We start from the raw sequence: 23678 nt of genomic DNA, 5'->3' as shown, positions 1-23678 counted from the left end.
CTGACTATTTATTCCATTGTAGGTATATACCACACATATATATTTACCAAGATAAACATGTGGGTAGTTCCACTTTTCTGGCCATTATGAACAATGTCACTATGAACACCCATGGATAAGTCTTCTGTGGACATACATTTCCTCTTCAGTATATACCTAGAATTTGAACCACTGGATCATATGGTAAATCTATGTTTAACATTTTGAGAAACTAGCAGACTGTTTTCCAAAAAGTCTATGCCCTAATGTTCATGTAATATTTTTAAATATTATTTTTAAATTTTATTTTTAAACTTTACATAATTGTATTAGTTTTGCCAAATATCAAAATGAATCCACCACTGGTATACATGTGTTCCCCATCCTGAACCCTCCTCCCTCCTCCCTCCCAATACCATCCCTCTGGGTCGTCCCAGTGCACTAGCCCCAAGCATCCAGTATCGTACATCGAACCTGGACTGGCATCTCATTTCATACATGATAATTTACATGTTTCAATGCCATTATCCCAAATCTTTCCACCCTCTTCCTCTCCCATAGAGTCCATAAGATTATTCTATACATCAGTGTCTCTTTTGCTGTCTCGTACACAGGGTTATTGTTACCATCTTTCTAAATTCCATATATATGCGTTATTATACTGTATTGGTGTTTTTCCTTCTGGCTTACTTCACTCTGTATAATAGGCTCCAGTTTCATCCATGTCATTAGAACTGATTCAAATGTTTTCTTTTTAATGGCTGAGTAATACTCCATTGTGTATATGTACCTCAGCTTTCTTATCCATTCATCTGCTGATGGACATCTAGGTTGCTTCCATGTCCTGGCTATTATAAACAGTGCTGCGATGAACATTGGGGTACACGTGTCTCTTTCCCTTCTGGTTTCCTCAGTGTCTATGCCCAGCAGTGGGATTGCTGGATCATAAGGCAGTTTTATTTCCAGTTTTTTAAGGAATCTCCACACTGTTCTCCATAGTGGCTGTACTATTTTGCATTCCCACCAACAGTGTAAGAGGGTTCCCTTTTCTCCACACCCTCTCCAGCATTTATTGTTCATAGACTATTGGATCGCAGCCATTCTGACTGGTGTGAAATGGTATCTAACAGTGGTTTTGATTTGCATTTCTCTGATAATGAGTGATGTTGAGCATCTTTCTATGTGTTTGTTAGCCCTCTGTATGTCTTCTTTGGAGAAATGTCTATTTAGTTCTTTGGCCCATTTTTTCATTGGGTCATTTATTTTTCTGGAGTTGAGCTGTAGGAGTTGCTTGTATATTTTTGAGATTAGTTGTTTGTCAGTTGCTTCATTTGCTATTATTTTCTCCCATTCTGAAGGCTGTCTTTTCACCTTGCTAATAGTTTCCTTTGATGTGCAGAAGCTTTTAAGGTTAATTAGGTCCCATTTGTTTATTTTTGCTTTTATTTCCAATATTCTGGGAGGTGGGTCATAGAGGATCCTGCTGTGATGTATGTCAGAGAGTGTTTTGCCTATGTTCTCCTCTAGGAGTTTTATAGTTTCTGGTCTTACGTTGAGATCTTTAATCCATTTTGAGTTTATTTTTGTGTATGGTGTTAGTAAGTGGTCTAGTTTCATTCTTTTACAAGTGGTTGACCAGATTTCCCAGCACCACTTGTTAAAGAGACTGTCTTTAATCCATTGTATATTCTTGCCTCCTTTGCCAAAGATAAGGTGTCCATATGTGCATGGATTTATCTCTGGGCTTTCTATTTTGTTCCATTGATCTATATTTCTGTCTTTGTGCCAGTACCATACTGTCTTGATAACTGTGGCTTTGTAGTAGAGCCTGAAGTCAGGTAGGTTGATTCCTCCAGTTCCATTCTTCTTTCTCAAGATCGCTTTGGCTATTCGAGGTTTTTTGTATTTCCATACAAATTGTGAAATTATTTGTTCTAACTCTGTGAAGAATACTGTTGGTAGCTTGATAGGGATTGCATTGAATCTATAAATTGCTTTGGGTAGTATACTCATTTTCACTATATTGATTCTTCCAATCCATGAACATGGTATATTTCTCCATCTATTAGTGTCCTCTTTGATTTCTTTCACCAGTGTTTTATAGTTTTCTATATATAGGTCTTTAGTTTCTTTAGGTAGATATATTCCTAAGTATTTTATTCTTTCCGTTGCAATGGTGAATGGAATTGTTTCCTTAATTTCTCTGTTTTCTCATTATTAGTGTATAGGAATGCAAGGGATTTCTGTGTGTTGATTTTATATCCTGCAACTTTACTATAATCATTGATTAGTTCTAGTAATTTTCTGGTGGAGTCTTTAGGGTTTTCTATGTAAAGGATCATGTCATCTACAAATAGTGAGAGTTTTACTTCTTCTTTTCCAATTTGGATTCCTTTTACTTCTTTTTCTGCTCTGATTGCTGTGGCCAAAACTCCCAAAACTTTGTTGAATAGTAATGGTGAAAGTGGGCACCCTTGTCTTGTTCCTGACTTTAGAGGAAATGCTTTCAATTTTTCACCATTGAGGATAATGTTTGCTGTGGGTTTGTCATATATAGCTTTTATTATGTTGAGGTATGTTCCTTCTATTCCTGCTTTCTGGAGAGTTTTTATCACAAATGGGTGTTGAATTTTGTCAAAGGCTTTCTCTGCATCTATTGAGATAATCATATGGTTATTTTTCAATTTGTTAATGTGGTGTATTACATTGACTGATTTGCGGATATTGAAGAATCCTTGCATCCCTGGGATAATGCCCACTTGGTCATGGTGTATGATCTTTTTAATGTGTTGTTGGATTCTGATTGCTAGAATTTTGTTAAGGATTTTTGCATCTATGTTCATCAGTGATATTGGCCTGTAGTTTTCTTTTTTTGTGGGATCTTTGTCAGGTTTTGGTATTAGGGTGATAGTGGCCTCATAGAATGAGTTTGGAAGTTTACCTTCCTCTGCAATTTTCTGGAAGAGTTTGAGCAGGATAGGTGTTAGCTCTTCTCTAAATTTTTGGTAGAATTCAGCTGTGAAGCCGTCTGGACCTGGGCTTTTGTTTGCTGGAAGAGTTCTGATTACAGTTTCAATTTCCGTGCTTGTGATGGGTCTGTTAAGATTTTCTATTTCTTCCTGGTCCAGTTTTGGAAAGTTGTACTTTTCTAAGAATTTGTCCATTTCTTCCACGTTGTCCATTTTATTGGCATATAATTGTTGATAGTAGTCTCCTATGATCCTTTGTATTTCTGTATTGTCTGCTGTGATCTCTCCATTTTCGTTTCTAATTTTATTGATTTGATTTTTCTCCCTTTGTTTCTTGATGAGTCTGGCTAATGGTTTGTCAATTTTATTTATCCTTTCAAAGAACCAGCTTTTGGTTTTGTTGATTTTTGCTATGGTCTCTTTTGTTTCTTTTGCATTTATTTCTGCTCTAATTTTTAAGATTTCTTTCCTTCTACTAACCCTGGGGTTCTTCATTTCTTCCTTTACAAGCCACCTGTACAAACCCACACAGCGAGGAAACGCCACAATAAAGAGAACTCCACAAACTGCCAGAATACAGAAAGGACACCCTAAACTCAGCAATTTAAACAAGATGAAGAGACAGAGGAATACCCAGCAGATAAAGGAACAGGATAAATGCCCACCAAACCAAACAAAAGAGGAAGAGATAGGGAATCTACCTGATAAAGAATTCCAAATAATGATAGTGAAATTGATCCAAAGTCTTGAAATTAAAATGGAATCACATATAAATAGCCTGAAGACAAGGATTGAGAAGATGCAAGAAAGGTTTAACAAGGACCTAGAAGAAATAAAAGAGAGTCAATATATAATGAATAATGCAATAAATGAAATTAAAAACACTCTGGAGGCAACAAATAGTAGAATAACAGAGGCAGAAGATAGGATTAGTGAATTAGAAGATAGAATGGTAGAAATACATGAATCAGAGAGGAAAAAAGAAAAACGAATTAAAAGAAATGAGGACAATCTCAGAGACCTCCAGGACAATATTAAATGCTACAACATTTGAATCATAGGGGTCCCAGAAGAAGAAGACAAAAAGAAAGACCATCAGAAAATACTTGAAGAGATAATAGTTGAAAACTTCCCTAAAATGGGGAAGGAAATAATCACCCAAGTCCAAGAAACCCAGAGAGTCCCAAACAGGATAAACCCAAGGCGAAACACCCCAAGACACGTATTAATCAAATTAACAAAGATCAAACACAAAGAACAAATATTAAAAGCAGCAAGGGAAAAACAACAAATAACACAAAGGGAATTCCCATAAGGATAACAGCTGATCTTTCAATAGAAACTCTTCAAGCCAGGAGGGAATGGCAAGACATACTTAAAATGATGAAACAAAATAACCTACAGCCCAGATTATTGTACCCAGCAAGGATCTCATTCAAGTATGAAGGAGAAATCAAAAGCTTTTCAGACAAGCAAAAGCTGAGAGAATTCTGCACCACCAAACCAGCTCTTCAACAAATACTAAAGGATATTCTCTAGACAGGAAACACATAAACGGTGTACAAATTTGAACCCAAAACAATAAAGTAAATGGCAACGGGATCATACTTATCAGTAATTACCTTAAATGTAAATGGGTTGAATGCCCCAACCAAAAGACAAAGACTGGCTGAATGGATACAAAAACAAGACCCCTACATATGTTGTCTACAAGAGACCCACCTCAAAACAGGGGACACATACAGACTGAAAGTGAAGGGCTGGAAAAAGACTTTCCATGCAAATAGGGACCAAAAGAAAGCAGGAGTAGCAATACTCATAGCAGATAAAATAGACTTTAAAACAAAGGCTGTGAAAAGAGACAAAGACGGTCACTACATAATGATCAAAGGATCAATCCAAGAAGAAGATGTAACAATTATAAATACATATGCACCCAACACGGGAGCACCACAGTATGTAAGACAAATGCTAACAAGTATGAAAGGAGAAATTAACAATAACACAATAATAGTGGGAGACTTTAATACCCCACTCACACCTATAGATAGATCAACTAAACAGAAAATTAACAAGGAAACACAAACGTTAAATGATACAATAGACCAGTTAGACCTAATTGATATCTATAGGACATTTCATCCCAAAACAATGAATTTCACCTTTTTCTCAAGCGCACATGGAACCTTCTCCAGGATAGATCACATCCTGGGTCATAAAGCTAGCCTTGGTAAATTCAAAAAAATAGAAATCATTTCAAGCATCTTTTCTGACCACAATACAATAAGATTAGATTTCAACTACAGGAGAAAAACTATTAAAAATTCCAACATATGGAGGCCGAACAACACACTGCTGAATAACCAACAAATCACAGAAGAAATCAAAATTTGCATAGAAACGAATGCAAATGAAAACACAACAACCCAAAACCTGTGGGACACGGTAAAAGCAGTCCTAAGGGGAAAGTTCATAGCAATATAGGCACACCTCAAGAAACAAGAAAAAAGTCAAATAAATAACCTAACTCTACACCGGAAGCAACTAAATAATTATTTTAAAATCTGAATGTGTATGTGTTTGTGTGTGTGTGTGTGTGTTTCAGTTGTGTGCTGCAATGGTCAGCACTCAGAGGAAATGTATTTTGCTCTCCAGAAAAACCCTCTCCCACTAGCCTTAGACCCCATCTGCTAATTCCTGAAGTGGCTGCGGCTGTTAAGTCACTGCTGATGCTGCTGTTAAGTCGTTGCAGTCGTGTCCGACTCTGTGCGACCCCATGGACTGCAGCCCACCAGGCTTCTCCGTCCACGGGATTCTCCAGGCAAGAACACTGGAGTGGGTTGCCATTTCCTTCTCCAATGCAGGAAAGTGAAAAGAGAACGTGACGTCACTCAGTCGTGTCCAACTCTTAGCAACCCCATGGACTGCAGCCTACCAGGCTCCTCTGTCCATGGGATTTTCCAGGCAAGAGTACTGGAGTAGGGTGCCATTGCCTTCTCCGACTTAAGTCACTAGGTCATGTCAGATTCTTTTTGCCTCCATGAACTATAGCCCACCAGGCTCCTCTGTCCATGGGATTTTTCAGGCAAGAATACTGGAGGGGGTTGCCATTTCCTCCTCCAGGGGATCTTCCAGATGCAAGGATCGAACTTGTGTGTCCTTAGTCTCCTGTTTGGGAGGTGGACTCCTTACCACTAAGCCACCTGGGAAGCCCCCCTGTAGGGGCAGCCTTATCTGTTTCCATCATTAACAAAGCATTACCATGTGTCACAGGTGACAAGCAGGGCACAAACATTCAGGCATTGTTACAATTTGGTAACTATCTGTGCTTCCTGTACTGTTCCTGTGTTGGTTCATCAGCCATGATTAAAACAGACAATAAGGTTTCTCTCCTCACTCAAGTTTCAGATTGCAGAAGATTTTACTATTTGCTCAGTAGTTCTTGTTAACCTAAAGCAGGAGTGATATGAAAGATGACAGAATGCAGTGAAGATCTCTAATCAGACGAGCCCATCGCAGTGCTGACCTAACACGTATGTTTGACTAGTCACGAGTCTTCTGATGATGTCTTGCCAGCTGGGTGGTATATTTATGGTGTGAATAAGCACCAAGCTGAAAACAGATTGGGCCCATCAATCTTATTTTGCCTGTGAAATGGTCTACGATAGAGCCCAGGCCACTGGAAATGATTAGCGCATAAATATACCAGTTCATTTGGAAGAAGTGGTATTGTTAAATGCTGTCACTGTCTTCACACTCAGAGACATGATTAAGTCTAAGCACTCCCAAAGTTTGAAAGGAGAATTATTTTGCAGGGCCTGATGTGACAGGTATAAAGTATAAAACCCTAAAATGACTATCAGAAGTAAGAGAGATAAAGGTCTCCTCAAATACAAATTAAGAGTCGAAACACAAGTGGCACAACATGGTAGCGTTTAGCTCCTGACAAAGACAATCAGGGCTGGAATCTAAACAGAAACAACATTATTTCATGGATCGCTGGAAGCATCTGGATGACTGAAGCACAGGTGGCTTGAAATACCTTTACCAGTCACTGTTTAGGTTTAATCAGCAGTAGTCAACTTTCCAGGCCCCCTAAGCAACAATTCTTGCAATATTCTCAATGGAACAAAACTGGTCTTTCAAGTCAGCTAAACATGAACCATGACATGATCAACACTCAGAACTAGACCTGGCAGAGGCATTTTGTTTGTCTATTGTTATGTAGAGTACAATATAGGATCATGCATACCCGATGCTCAACCAATAATTGATAAAAATAATCAGTGTTTTACAACCTATTTAGACTCTCCATTCCTTGCAGCTCTCAATGACCAATACATGTTTTATACTCTACTGGAATACAATATTATTTTTAAAAAATACATTATTCTCATTCATCTACAATTGAAATAATGACAATCATTTTTTTTTTTAATGAGCCTATTATGTTTGAAATCTTAACCTCTGTCCTGCATTAAATGCAGCAAGTTCAATGTCAGCGACCTACCAAAAAAGAATAAATTTGTAGTGAATTTTTATACTCATGTTTGCTCCATTTTTCTGGCAAAATTATATCTTGTACTTATTCTCAAATTTAAATTTTTCATTTGATCGGTCATGATTGTTGAAAAACACATAACCCTAAATGTTAACAGTTTATACTACTAAACCCCCAAAATTTCTAGGAATTTCCACCTAGGTTCCATAAAAAAAAAATCATGATTAATTTCAGATTTGACTAACAAAGATGTTTATCACAAAACACTATATTAAACTTCAAAAAAAATGACTTAAAATGCAGAATAGAGAACCAATGACAAACATACACACAAATATGCATGTAACTGATATAAACATTTATAGATATAGATAGATTTATAGATATTAACTATATCTACTACTAGAATATGATGCAGCTATTAAAAATGTACAGATACTGGAATGAGGCAAGGAAAAGATCTGAAAGGTAGAAGCCCATTATGGCAAAAGGTTATAAATTAAAACAACATTGTGATATAAGCCTGTATTAAGTGCCTCCTGGCATCTGGTCCCATCACTTCATGGGAAATAGATGGGGAAACAGTGGAAACAGTGTCAGACTTTATTTTGGGGGGCTCCAAAATCACTGCAGATGGTGATTGCAGCCATGAAATTAAAAGACGCTTGCTCCTTGGAAGGAAAGTTATGACCAACCTAGATAGCATAGTCAAAAGCAGAGACATTACTTTGCCAACAAAGGTCTGTCTAGTCAAGGCTATGGTTTTTCCTGTGGTCATTTATGGATGTGAGAGTTGGACTGTGAAGAAAGCTGAGCGCCGAAGAATTGATGCTTTTGAACTGTGGCGTTGGAGAAGACTCTTGAGAGTCCCTTGGACTGTAAGGAGATCCAACCAGTCCATTCTGAAGGAGATCAGCCCTGGGATTTCTTTGGAAGGAATGATGCTAAAGCTGAAACTCCAGTACTTTGGCCACCTCATGCGAAGAGTTGACTCATTGGAAAAGACTCTGATGCTGGGAGGGATTGGGGGCAGGAGGAGAAGGGGACGACAGAGGATGAGATGGCTGGATGGCATTACCGACTCAATGGACATGAGTTTGGGTGAACTTGGGAGTTGGTGATGGACAGGGAGGCCTGGCGTGCTGAGATTCATGGAGTCACAAAGAGTCAGACATGACTGAGCGACTGAACTGAAGTGCCTCATAATTACAATACTGAAGTCTTTGCTGATTTGATTCTTTTGTCTCTCACCTCAGCTGAATCTTATTTTCTTTTTAAATCTGTTATTTTTCAAGATTTACTTATTTACTTTTGGCTGAGCCTAGTCGTAGTTGCAGCGCTCAGGCTTATGCTTAGTTGCCCCACGGCACGTGGCATCTCAGTTCTCCCACTAGGGATCGAACCTGCCTCCCTTGCATTGCAAAGGATTCTTAACCACTGCATCACCAGGGCAGGCCTGCACCACACTCCCCGCCAGCTGAATCTTCTTCCTGGAACTTTTCATCCTATGTGTATTCTGTATGTATATTTCGTAAGATCATTCCCTTAGAAATTTATCCTGAGCAATTCTTTGAGGCCTGGTGAGAAGGTATGTTCTACCAGAAAACATGTGATAGTGTCTACTAGTTTATTTAAGGGTACTACCAACCTGGAACCCATTGTAAACTAACTTCTCACTCTGAAATTTTCTCACATCTCCCAGAGGATGTATATTTTAACAATAAAGCTGTTTTTTTTTTTTAGCAATTTTCCCTCCCTTTGGCCTATGAGTCCCTTACGGGAGGTGGAGAGATTATGGAAAATAGACTGTATGTCTAGATGATCCATATACTCTATGTAGAGGCTGGGGGTATGTTCCACTAGATCCCCCAGGTTGGGCAGGTTCTGGGTTTTGCTTCTATTCTGTGTCTTGCAAGTTCACTCAGGTTTGGCAAATACCCTCAGGATGAAAATTACCTTGGTAGTACTTTCTTTAATATTTTTCTGCATTCCTTTTATGTTTTTTGCTTCAATTATCCTAACTCACTTGCCAACTCATCAAAGCAACTTAACACCTTTTAAGTGTTTTATCCAACATTAAATTTTTTTTTTCCTGGGAAGTAAAGGGAAAGTACGAGTCATACTGCTATAAAGATAAGTCTCCAGAGAACTTACTCTTCACAGAACTGTCTACAAATAACTTCCCCTCTGAATTCAGTTATTCCAGTGCAAGCACCTTTGGAGCCTGTTCAGATATCCCTACCACTGGCTGTTGGTCTTTAATCTTCATAGTTATCGGAAGATAAAGATTACAAATACTCTAAGAAAAATTAAAAAATATAAGCAATAAATACAGCTCATTGTAAAGGTAATCATTAACTTGATATAGTAAGATACAATATATAATAAGACAGAATTTGATATAGTAAATTATAAAATGAGATGAGGAGAATGAAGTTCTCTTTCCAAGTTTGAGATCAAGTAATTATATGGCAGTAAGTTGCTTAACCTCTCTGAGTCTTATCAATAAAATAAGGAGAATGAACCACATAATGTATTCTTGAGAAAATCCTCCATCTAAAATTTCCTTTATAACATATCCTACTCAATGGTTTTATTTACATTTTTGACACTGTATAACATATATATACCTTCATCAAGTAGATATTTATGCCAATTATTATAATCACCATATGTAATAATTCTAATGGGATTTTAAATGAAAATCAACTGTACTTTTGCTTTGGGATATTAGTTATGCTTCAGGAAAAAATAATTAGTATCATTTGGGGCTGACATTTTTATACTATCTAATTATGATTATCTTATGCTCTTTCTTTTTTATCTGAAGCATCTTAGATTCTGTCTTGATTATCACAAGAATTCCCCAATGTGGATAAATAAAATGGGCAAAACTCATGGCATGTCTGTGCAATTTTAACCTAAAGCCTTTCTCAATTATTTACCCCAAAGCAGGTATGAGAATTTTAAACAAACCAGTATAATCAATGGTTTCAAAAAAGTAATTCTGATGGAAACTCATTTAATAGGAAAATACTATTTGAGTTCAATCTACAGTCAGGAATTCAGCAGTTTTGTGCCTAGGAGTGATCTCATAGAGACATAAATCTAACTAAAAGACACAGTTCATGACACCAAGAAGTTCGTATCGATTGAGGTATAAAAAACAACACACCAAAAGTTAGAGACAAAGGTATTATAAACTGTACGAAAACAATGAAAAATAGCATTCCAAAATGATACACCTATCACTGTTGATCTTGGAAACCAACTTACAGAAGGCAGGGAAGATACATGAAATTTCAACTGTTTGACAGAAAAAATATGACATTGTTCCTCTACAAAGTAGCCTTGATATTAATAATTTGGAAAATAGATTAGCAAAGATAACACATAATACAGGACTCCTAATTAAAAGACGCTTACTCTTTGGAAGGAAAGTTATGACCAAACTAGGTAGCATATTCAAAAGCAGAGACATTATTTTGCCAACAAAGGTTCGTCTAGTCAAGGCTATGGTTTTTCCTGTGGTCATGTATGGATGTGACAGTTGGACTGTGAAGAAGGCTGAGAGCCAAAGAATTGATGCTTTTGAACTGTGGTGTTGGAGAAGACTCTTGAGAGTCCCTTGGACTGCAGTCCATTCTGAAGGAGATCAGCCCTGGGATTTCTTTGGAAGGAATGATGCTAAAGCTGAAACTCTAGTACTTTGGCCACCTCAGGCGAAGAGTTGACTCATTGGAAAAGACTCTGATGCTGGGAGGGATTGGGGGCAGGAGGAGAAGGGGACGACAGAGGATGAAATGGCTGGATGGCATCACTGACTCGATGGACGTGAGTCTGGGTGAACTCCGGGAGTTGGTGATGGACAGGGAGGCCTGGCGTGCTGCAATTCATGGGGTTGCAAAGAGTCAGACACGACTGAGTGACTGAACTGAACTGAATATTGGTACTCAATAAATTTTGATCTGACGGATCAAAAATAGTGACTCAGTCACAGAACAAAGGAGCTACTTATCAACATTTTCTAAATGCATCATATAAAATGATTGCTTCAACCTCTTCTTGGAAATATATTTTACTTTTGTAGTTCTTCAAAGATCGGTGAATCTGCTTTTTACATGTTGTTTTTCGAAAGTCTAAGATACCGGCAATGGTGCTCCACTCCAGTACTCTTGCCTGGAAAATCCAATGGATGGAGGAGCCTGGTAGGCTGCAGTCCATGGGATCGCTAATAGTTGGATAAAACTGAGCGACTTCACTTTCACTTTTCACTTTATGCATTGGAGAAGGAAATGGCAACCCACTCCAGTGTTCTTGCCTGGAGAATCCCAGGGACGGGGTAGCCTGGTGGGCTGCCGTCTATGGGGTCGCACAGAGTTGGGCACAACTGAAATGACTTAGCAGCACGATACTGACAAGTCTTTTATTAAAACGCACAAAAAAATGATTTGTCAATTTAGCTCAGGAGGGAGCCAAGAGGCAGAGGTAACTAATAAAAAGTCTCTGAAGATACTAGATAGCATGACTTAGCCCTGGAAATGGATGGTCCATGAATATAGCTTCAGTGTGAACTTTTTTTAAAGATGATCCAGCACCACTCTCGCAATACAGAACTAAAGAGAGATTAGTACAAAAAGACGGGAGGTGGGTTAAATGCAAACACATTCAACAAGTACTTATTAAAGTACCCACCACGGGGCTTCCCAGGTGGCACTATGGGAAAGAACTTGCCTGCCAACACAGGAGATATACAAGATGCAGTTTCGATCGCTGGGTCGGGAAGATCCCCTAGAAGAGGACAAGGTAACCATGCCAATATTCTTGCCTGGAAAATCCCATGGACAGAGGAGCATGGTGGGCTGCAGTCCAAAGGGTCGCAAAGAGTCAGACACGACTCAATGACTAAGCACACATAACCACATTACAGGTACCAAACACGGTCTCGGCAACAGTGAGAGTAACATCATCCTGTGGTTGTTCATGTTAACCTTGGAGTTATCCTGCCTCTTCTATCTCGGTCATGCTTCTCATCCAATCCATCAAGCCAGTCCCGGCCATTCAGCCTTCTAAACAAAGAATCCCAGCACTTCTCACCACCCTCATCACTGCTACTCCTTTAGACTAAGCCACCACCATCTGTCTCCTGATTACTCGTCTCATAATTGGTCTCCGTGCCTCCATCCTTGCCTCCTTTCAGGAGATTCTCAACATTCAAGCCAGAGTGATCCTGTTAAAATACAAGGCCAACCCAGTTACCCCTCTCTTCAGAATCTTCTGCTCTCTAGAATGTACGTTCCTTTGTCCGGAATGTTTCCTCTCTAGGGTGAACGTTCCTCTCACCTGAAGTCAAAGCCCAACTCCTTTCAATGACTAGAAGATTCTCTACTATCTGCCCCTTTTCTGGGCTCAAGTCCTACCACCCCTTCCAGTTACACGTCCTGCCCTGCTCTTTCGTGAATACACCACGCGTGTGTCTTCCTCAGGGCCTCTGTCCATCCATCCTGTTCCTTTCGCCTGGTAACACGCTAGAATTAAATGACTCACTTCCTTACCTCCTTTCAAGGCTTTACTCAACTATTTTCTTCCCAGTAAGCCCATTCTGGGCATACAAAATGAAAATCAAATCAAATATGAGTTCATTTAAATAATACATTTAGTCAGTAGAAAGGACATATTCTACATACCAGCAACTACAAGCCTATGAAAAATGAAGTTCCTGAAACCTGGCCATGTTGGTATCAGTCTGAGGAAGACACTACACAGAGAATCCACTAAAATGTCTCACTCCAGCACACAACTGAAGCACACGCATAAAGTACTGAAACCATGTACATATTTGTCCCAGCCAGCTTTCTCCTCCTAACTGTCTATCCTGAGTATTTGCCCAAGTCATTAATTATTTTTTAAGAACATGATTTTAAAGATAGCATAATACTGTAGGGATGCACCGAACATTCACTATTCAACAATTATTAGAAAACCTGCTACATGCCAGCTGTTGTGCTAGGTATGGGGCGGAAAAAGTGATCAAAAAAGATACAGCTATGCTTTTATGGAGTTGAGCACAGGATTATGAGATAGACATTAAGCTATCACACAAATACATATGTAATTACAAATTGTTTTCTATGTTGTGAGACTGGAATAGAATTAACAGGAGAGACCATGATACCTCTCTAACACTTAACAATAATCTCTCTAGTATCTATTGGAAGCTAATTCACTTCCAGGTCAGACAGAGTGATACTTATACAAAGCCTGAAAGCTGAGTGGAAGTTGGTCCATAAAGAATACAGGAAGGGTGTTCAACTAAAAGGGAAGAACATGTATGATGGCCCTGAGGCAAGAGCTCGGCACATTCAGGGCACAGAGAACATTGAGTCCAGTGTCAGCAGGCTAGTGAAGAAGCAGCATGAAACGGAGGCGGAGGTAGGCAGAGCCAGATCACATAGCAGCAGGTCATGTCAAGTTAGAGGATGCTTTAAATCCTAAGCATAATGGGAAGCTGTTGAAATATCTGGAGAAGGAGAGTGATGTGATTTAATGCAAATAGATCCTGTGTTTTAAAATTCAGAGTAACCTGTAACACAACCCACTTCCTAATTTTTATCTAGATGTTAAGTCTTGCTTCAAAATGCCACTCCTATCTTCTTCAAAGCAAACTGAAGCCTCCTTTAAATCCCTCTGCCAAGCAGTACCCAGGATCTGCAGCTCCTGGGACCAACATCAACCAAGAGAAAGGCGACAAAACCACAGGCCACTAGCCCAAAGCCTACTGCATCTCTCATTCCTGTGTCATCAATCTCTTGGACGCGACCATCTGTTACCACGCTACTCCCTTCCTTCTAATACTCCAAATTTCTCTGTTCCAGATTCAGATCCTCCTTTCCTCCAATCTCCAAAACTTCTGTTATCCCTGGTTTTCTCCTGTGAACACCATCTCTGCACAGGCCTCTGAAGCACTGGTTATTTCCTCCTTCAGAGGCAGGAGGATAGATGGGGTAGCCTGCATGGTGTCCCAAAGCAGCTTCCAGACCACTGCACCTTCAGCATCTGAAAAATAACTTCTTAAAAATTCTGAGGCTCTAGGTCCCATGTCACTGTGCTGGGTCACCCTACCTATCTTGTTTCCCTACCACTTAAGAGTTTGATTTCTGCTCCATAATCTCCTTCTTACCTGAGGGTCCCCCAGTATCTAGGATGATGTCAAGATTTACGCGCTTGGCCCATCAAACACAAAGGCTACTGAGAGCTGTGACACTGTCACCTCCAATGACTTCCTCTGTTCAACCTCAGGCCCCACATAGGACACAGATATGAACCCTCCAGCAGACAGGCTCCAGGTGCCAGCCACCTCGGGGTCTGCCATTTCAGAGCCCCTCCTCTGGAGGCCCACAGCCAGTGAATAAGTATAAATAAAGTCCTGGATATTTCACATCAATGCAAGACAATTCTGATGGGCAAGATCCACCCAGTTGATCCCTGCTGTGCTGGCAGAGGCTCTCAAGAAGCTGTCTCCAATTTCACTTTTCTCTCTACTAAATCCTAATTCCTCCCTGGACTCTTTCATAGGTGATGACTCCCATCAGGTATCTTGCACCTTTGACTCTTTCCATATCTGCTTCTGGATAACCCCACCTGCAACAGTTGCCCACCCCCTCAGTCCCTGCTCAGTCTTACCATCTAACTATGAACTCTACTCTTCTCACCCAATCTTTTTTACCTCCATCACAACTTCCCATCAATACTTCCTTTATCTTTCTCCCATTTCATTACCATTTTTTTTATTTTAAAAAATAATAAAGTGATCTTTTTATTGTTCTCCTTATTCATCCAAGATTTCAAGCTGCATAGTGCAAGGCCCACTTCTGCTAACACCATCACTGAACCTTCTGTCTCTTCATACATCAGACCTGATGAAAGACAGCCATGGAGGAGCCCGATTACCTGCCATCTCTGTGTTTTATCAGCCAGTGCCAGAAACAGACACCGCACAAAGTATACTGGCTAACAAAAATGGGTCCTTCAACACTGCATAGCAAGTAAACCACATTTTTCTGGATAATTCATCTCTTCTTCACAACAATCGTATCAACCCTTCCCCACTCTCAAGCATCCCAACTATACCACTTTCTCCCTCACTCTTACTGGATGACCTTGCTTTTTCATCTTACCAAGAAAATAAACATCCTGGACATCCTTCATCTTTTTTTTCCCCAAAAAACAAATGTTCCTACATCTATACCCAATCTAACCCCTTCTAAGCATTTCACAGTTCTCCCAACCTACTGTTAATACCTCAGAATCCTAGAATACTTTTTAGTTTATTACATAAATGAAAACACAGCCCCACTCAAAATAACCAAAGTGAATTGATAGCACACATTAAACTCTGACAGAAGTTCAATATTATTTAATGAGGTGTGGCAATAAAGTAATAAGACAAGTTCCATAAACCACATTTTTTCAAAATTTATTTTCTTATTGTTTACAAAACTAACAATAAATTATTTCTAAATTTTAAAATTTGGAACACATGGAAAGTGTAATAAGAGAATACAAAATGTGCATGTGTGTGAGAGGAAGAGAGAAAGAGAGAAAGGTTGAGGGGGAGAGAGATCTGGTTAGATCTAAAAAGTGAAAAAGGGTAAGAGGGGTGTGCGTGTGTGTGTGTGTGTGCGCGCGTGTGTGCGTGTGCATGCGCGCGCGCGCAGGCGTGTGCGCTCAGTTGTGTCCTACGCTTTGCAACCCTATGGACCATAGCTTACCAGGCTCCTCTGTCCATGGAATTATCCCAGCAAGAATGCTGGAGTGGGTTGCTACTTTCTCCTCCAGGGGATCGTCCCAATGCAGGGACTGAACCTGCATCTCCTGCATTGCAGGCAGGATTTTTCACCAATGAGCCACCAGGGAAGCCCATGTATGATGTTTATTACATACATATTCACATAATACAGCCCAGTGATTCAGCCAAAGGGAAGGATCTTTACTCGATGACATGAATCTCAATGAAAGCTGTATCTCTAAAAGAAGGGAAGTAATAAAGCCACATCTTTTATTTACTGAAGATTCTATCTGTAAATCATTTCTGGATGAGTAAACTTTCAGAGAGGGCTTCCCAGGTGGTGTTGGTAGGAAAGAACCCGTCTGCCAGTGCTGGAGACATAGAGAGACACAGGTTCAATACCTGGGTCAGGAAGATCCCCTGAAGGAAGGCAAGGCAACCAGCCCAGTATTCTTGCCCGGAGAATCTGAAAGACAGACAAGCCTGGCAGGCTACACAGTCCATAAGATTACACAGAGTTGGACATGACTAAAGCGACTTAGCATGCATGCACACACTTTCAGAGAGGCAGGCAACACGAAAATATTTCACCTTGTTGAAGTTAGAAAAGCTTTTCAGAATCTGACCTTCTATGGATCTTTTTCTCAGAAAAAAATGCACGTATACATGAAGACAAAACCTTAACAAGCAATGCCAGGGCTGCACAGGCACCCTTAGACCAGAGGCCTCAGGTGTAAACAGAAAAGAAGTTTCTGGAGTCAGATTTGGATTCAAATCCCAACTTCACTACTTCCTCTCTATGTGTCTATCCTTGGTCAAGGCATTTCAACTTTTCCAATCTCCATTTATTGTATCTATAAACAGTATTTTATCTATAAACAGTATAAAAATACACCTTTTTCCCTCAAGGATTTATGATAAAAAACAAGAAAAATTAAGTATGTGAACCTCTTTCTAAAATTTTATACAGCACCGTGTAAGTAATAGCTATTGTAACATGGAATTGGTTGTGTTTTGCTAATCCTCACTATGAAGAAGCTTTAAGAGTCAGATCCTCAGAGGTAAGCGGGTTTAAGTCATAGTTTTATTCTTAGTAATTTTTTTAAAATGGGGAGGTGGGTAGAAGAAATGGGAGATGTCTAGGTTAGAGGAATGGGAGAGTGGGGAGGAGTATGAATGTTCTCTTCAGATCTGTTAAGTGCTACACGATGAAAAAGAGGAAAAAAAATTACATTCTGTGGTCTTAGAGACAGTATTAGGACAAATAGGTTAGAAGCTTCAAAAAGGCAGATTGGGCTTTATAAAAGGAAAATTTTACCAAGGATAAGTAGAGCATAAAAAAGTAATGCCTGTTTTAGGAGAGAGATTTTCCCCTTGTAATGTAAGATCTTTATTTTTGTTTTTCCTGAGACAAGCCAGATATACATTTGTCGAGGTAGCATAAAAGAGATTTAAAGCAATGATTGGGAAGTCAGAATCAATTTAAACGGTGAAATTCTGGGATTTCATAAAAATGCACTGAGATTAAACCTATAAATATTATCAAGTCAAAGACCATCACCAAGAATTGTGTAGCAGTCAACTTCCCGAAAATTTACCACTATATGCCACAGTCATATAGATTATAAACATGAAGCTAAATATATGTCTAATTATATCTAGTTATGGTGAGTCATATCAAGAATAAAAAGGAATATTGCTCATATTAAAGAGCAAATGATCATAAAGCAATATAAAAACAAAGTGTGCTTTTTTTTTTTTTTTTTTGAATTCTAAAGGGACAGAGCAATGAAGCAGCATTTGAACCTCTCATTTTACAGGTACTATAAAATACTAAGGGCTTCCCTGGTGGCTCAGACGGTAAAGAATTTGACTGCAATACAAGAGACCTGGGTTCGAGCCATGGGTGGGGAAGATGCCCTGGAGGAAGGCATGGCAACGCACTCCAGCATTCCTGCGTGGAGAATCCCATGGACAGAGGAGCCTGGCAGGCTACATACTGTCCATGGGGTCACAAAGAGTCAGACACGACTGAGCGACTAAGCCCACACACACACAAAATACTACACACTATAAATTAGTAAATAGTATTAATATATAAAATGTTATACAGTATAAAATAGAAGACAGCAAAATAGTATATAGTCTTTACTGACTATAACCACTGATACGTTAGAAAATGCTGAATAATCAGCTCTTTGGTGGTGGGACAGGGAGAGAAGCCCTAGTTTCTTCTCCTGAGCTGGTGATATGCAATACAATGCTCCCTTAGGATGCCCGACAGCAGCAGTGAATGTAAGCCCCCACTCACCACAGGACCACAAGGTGAACAACCATTCTGTACCCAGGCAACCATTCTGTATCTCACGTCAGTACACTATTTGATAAGCTGCATGAGATATTCAACACTCGTTACGTAGGCTTTGCGTTAGATGATTTTGCCCACTGCCAGCTCAGGTAAGTGTTCTGAGCACACTTAAGGTAGGCAGCGTAAAGTCATGACATTCTGTAAGTGAGGTGTATTAAGTTCATTTTTGACTTCGAGTATTTTCAACTTACGACGGACTTACAGGGACATAACTCTATCATAACTCAAGGATGATTTAAGACAAAAAACATGTATTCATTTTCCCTCGATCCAGCAGAGTTAGTAAACACCCTCTATGAATCCAGTTTCATCATGGCTGAACATTACATATATATTCATCATTGCAAACGAAGAATAGTAACAAAGTTTAACTACTCAAGTCAAAACCGTGGATAGTATTCTCCAACTCCAAAGTACTTACACAAAGCCACGAGACCTTGCCACAGTTCTTGTTTGACCTTGCTCCTTCACTGCATCTACACTACTGATTGCTCTTTTATTACAGGGGACTCCCTCAAGGCAAACACCTGCCTTTAGTCATTTTAGGTCTCTTTTACTGAGTAGTGGCCTGGCAAATAGAACACACTCAGGAAGCCACGGTTTAGGCAAAGTAGAAGGCTTGACAGCATGACAGTCAATGGACAACATCAGAAGCATTACATTTAACAAGAGTTGCTTCAGTGGTGGCATTCAATGGACTCAAAAGTAAGCTGACTTAACATACGCTTATAGTATCCCTCCAAACCGTAAGGCAGGCTGAAAGTAAAAATATCATAATTGGATACAAGTTTGTTGCAAGTTTATCATATTTAGAGAAAAGTTTTATAATTCAGGGCCCAGAACAAATAATTGTTCTGCCAAGCTAATCTTATGGATCTCATATTTTACTATTTTATGTCATCTTTAATTTCATTGCATTTTTCAGTTAAATGTGTTGCACACTCTCTTCCCAGGAACTGTGACCATCTTAAAGGCAGGGGAACACCTGTACACCTTTGGCGGATTCATGTTGATGTATGGCAAAACCAATACAATATTGTAAAGTAATTAGCCTCCAATTAAAGTAAATAAATTTAAATTTAAAAAAAAGGCAGGGTCTTTTTATCTCCTAGCTAAGTGTTCAATAACTGATGAACACAATAATATGACACCATTTTGAGAAAGTCAAACTCAAATGACACAATCAAGCATATTGTTAACCTAGAGAACTGTGAGGAATATGAGAATTTCTGTCTTTTTCCTCAATTTACCCAACCAAAAAACAGTCTCAGATTAAAGTGTTCGATATTCAAGACCCAGAATCTAGTTTAAAACAAACTCCAAGGAACATTCTGCTATAGAAACTTTAAGCATCTTCTACTAAAAATGCCTTATAAAAATAAACCAAAAGAAAACTTCCTTACTTCATTTATAACATAAAAAGTCAATAAAAGATGACTTAATTTCTTAAAATCATAAATTTTTGCTTGTCCCTCTACATTATTTGGCAAATTAATAAATTAAAACTTCAGAGCCACACTAGTTTGCTTTTCTAAAATCTATTTTTATACTGAAGCTGCATGTAGTTTTCTGACGTGGTTCATTTTCTATCATTCTGTGAACAAAGAGAAGCTGTGCAGCTACATTCCAAGCATGAAGCAGGCTCACACGCACTGATGCAAATTTGTCCATTATGATCATTTGCATTTCTTCTGTTAATGCTTTTTATGAGAAATCTATAAAGTGATTATAGCCTTCTGATCTTCTTAAAACACAATGGGGACGGAAATATTAGAATGATCAGAGAATGCGTGTGGTAATACAATTTCACTCTGATCTCTTTCATGTATAACTCCATGGAGATCTTGAAGGCGCCTCTTGGCGCACTATAATTATTTATTTATTAAATTTCTGAGTTTGGTGCCATGAAATGTATTTAAATATTGTTATGCAGATGATACTTAGGTACAATGGACTTCTGATGCTGCTTAATCTATTTTTACTCCCAGTACTATCTTGTCTAAGATCCAACACCATATGCATTGAAATAAGTTGTTCCTCAATGTTTCAAAACCTGATTTATTAGTTGTTCAAATTCCATCTGCCTCTAAAAACTGCAATGTCCCTCTCCTCTCACTGCCTGCATAAAAGGGTGAGGCTCGATTTTCCTCTACTTTATCATTTGATCAGCATATCTGACACATACATTAAGTTCTCTTTTCAACTATATAAATCACTTAAAATTCACACTTTTTTTTTTTTTTAAAAAGATCAGGCCAGTACAGCAGGAGCTTAACTAATGCATTTGTCATCTTCCATATTTACTAATGTTTCAAAAAACCGGTCTCAAGAAACTGTCCTTGCTATTATAAAAAAAAAAAACAATGAAGTCAGGTTGAAATACTGATGCTTGCCCAAATTGGGAAAACAAATTATTATTAGCAAATACAGATTGCATGATCCACAGCTAGGGGGGAAGAAATGGAACAATGCTCAGGTCTGTAAATAACTACAACAAGAAATAATAACAGATGGAATAATCTCAAGGTGTGGGAATTTTTCTGGAGAAGACAAAAAAAAAAATGGAAGAGGCAAGAGAGACACTTATTGCCATCTATGTGACAGAAAAGAGCCACCATTTAAAACAGCAGCAGGGAAGTAGGCTTTCAAAGGTGAGATGGGTTTTAGCTCCAACTGCTCTAGGAAGAAGGTTAAAAGAACATTCCGTTAGGCCATCTAGGATATAAAGGATTCTCAATGATGAGTCAGGTAAATTCATTGGAGAGACAAGGGAAACGGAGACGCACAGAGCAGTATTAGAGAGAGGGGGCCCGAGTAGGGTAGCTAACTGAGGACCCTGGACTCCCTGTGGTGACAGACATGAATGAGACACTGAGCAGGATGAGAATGACAAGCTGGACTCGAGAAGAGCGGTAAGAGCTGCGGGGGATTGAGGACCATGGAAATTAACAGGAACACACACAGTTGTGAGGCTCCCACCTTCAGGTTTCGATGGTGGTATGGAAGCCACCCTTGTAAAATTCTCAATCCTTATCTTTTTTTTTTTTTAATCCTTATCTATCTTATTGGATCCAGCAGCACAAACTGGCTCAATTAACCATTCTTTTCTGGAAACAATTCCTTCATTTAGCTTCCAGGACCATATCATCATCATTTCCCTTCTTACTGCTCAGTCCTTCTCCATTGTTCTGGCTCATTCCCCCTTATTTTCCTGACTTTATATCACTTGAAGACCCCAGAGCTCAACCCTCTGAACCCTTTCTCTGCTTTACATACATGCCATGGAAGATATCATTTAACCTGGCAGCTTCACATATCATCTATATGCCAATGATGCCTCAATTCCTATCTCCAGTCCAGACCTCTGTCATGAACTCCCGACTGGTAGGTCCAATTGCCTCCTTGGCACCTCTGCTGAAATGCTCATAGAATGACTAATTTAACATCCAAAACCAGACTTAAACCAACCTCCCACTCCCTACCTGCTCCTCCAACGGCCTTCCTTATTTCTGAAAAAAATAAATAAAAAAAAGAATAAAGTTCCGATTCATGCTACAAACATGGAGGAAGCTGAAAAACATGATGCTAAATGATGGAAACCAAACACAAAAGGCCACACATTGTACAGTTTCGTGGATACTGAAGGTCGGGCACAGGCAAATCCAGAGAGGCAGAAGACAGATTAGTGGTTAGCGGGAGCTGAGGGAAGGAGGCAGGGACAGAGACTGCTGACAGACAGCGATGCGTTTTGCGTGTGATAACGGCGTTCTGGAACTAGAGAGTGGCGATGTTTGCACAACACTCTGAACACACTAAAAATCACTGAATTACACACTGGAAAACTGAGTATTATGGCATGTGAACTTTATCTCAATAAACACATTTAAAATAAAATAAAACTAATAAAAGATTACAAGAACTTTATTTGCTCTTGTATCTATTTCAAGTACCTATGACATCTGACAATGGTGGGTATTCAGAATATATTTGCTGAATAACTGATGAAATTAGTCTCTGAAGTTCAAGCACATATATGTGTGTGTGTGTGTGTGTGTGTGTGTGTGTGTGTGTGTGTGTATACACCTACTACAGTTTTGCTCTCTGCTTCATACATCAGTACCTAACGATGTGTGAAAGGTGAGCAGAAATAAGATGAAAAGTCCACTGTTCCATCTTGAAATCAGTCCTGAAAGTTAATGGAAATGTGAAAAAAAAAAAAAGCTAAATAAAAAGTACCAAGTGTGCCAATTCCTTACATTTAGAACTCTCTCAAGGTAACTTTGAATTACCTTAGGTTTGTGTATAATACTGCATTAAAGCGTAAAAATAACTTTTTGTAGAGCACAAAGGATAAATTCTAAATCAATCCACAGGTAGCTTTTTCAAAACTGTTTTGTGTACAGTACAGTGAGAGAAAACAACTTGAGTCAAAGATATGGTATCATCAAGGAATTTATAACCTCTATGGGTAGAAAATAAATACTCAAATCCTAAAACTTCCAAAGACAAAAGGCTAGCAAATAAAAGAATAAAATTACATAGGATTTTAATTTGGTAGCAACTGATAAAAAAATCTCATGTCTAATATTCCTAATTTTTTAAATCCAGTATTTTTTTCCCCAAAGAACTTATTAATTGGGGTAGCAATAGTCGATAATTGTTTTTATTTAGATGGCGATAACTCCACAGTACGTCTTAGAACCTAGGAACACACATTTCTTGATTCATGCACATTTATTTCCATATTTTTTCTGCATACATATGAAAGGAGTTCATTTTCCATTTCCCGTTGGCAGGCAAAGACATCATTCCTAATGGCATGGGGTTCCCAAGCATGCCACTGCCCGGGGCACCCACGCCAAGGCACAGAACACGCCTGTCAAGAAGAAAGGCCTGGCTGAACCTGAAGTATCTGATGGTCTACATCTCAACTCTGCCATATCGTATTCCTCAGCTTGTTCATCCATAATCTCTTTTAGATGGGTTTCTCTCCCTTCTCATCATGGCCCCATTGTTTTGTCTGAAATTCAATCACAGATGAATTAGGCTCTAGGAAACATTCCCATTCTAGCT

At 39.0% G+C, this 23678-nt stretch overlaps 1 protein-coding gene across 2 annotated transcripts in view; it reads right to left on the bottom strand.

The window, feature by feature from the left end:
• The window catches only part of EXOC4 (exocyst complex component 4), an 806466-nt gene that overhangs the window by 454623 nt on the left and 328165 nt on the right, over nt 1-23678 (bottom strand). Inside the window, exon 10 of one of the 2 annotated variants that reach the window (XM_070787322.1) lies at nt 2060-23625. The exons of the other annotated variant lie outside the window; for it this stretch is intronic. Coding sequence (XP_070643423.1) covers nt 23606-23625 — 20 coding nt within the window. The 3' untranslated portion in view covers nt 2060-23605. Of the gene's footprint in view, nt 1-2059; nt 23626-23678 lie in introns of those variants that run through there. 2 annotated transcript variants of the gene reach the window in all.

Source organism: Bos indicus, chromosome 4, assembly GCF_029378745.1.
Source record: "Bos indicus isolate NIAB-ARS_2022 breed Sahiwal x Tharparkar chromosome 4, NIAB-ARS_B.indTharparkar_mat_pri_1.0, whole genome shotgun sequence".
Lineage (NCBI taxonomy): Eukaryota > Metazoa > Chordata > Mammalia > Artiodactyla > Bovidae > Bos > Bos indicus.
The sequence above is the reverse complement of the archived record's forward strand: the minus strand, read 5'-3'. Positions and strand labels throughout refer to the sequence as shown.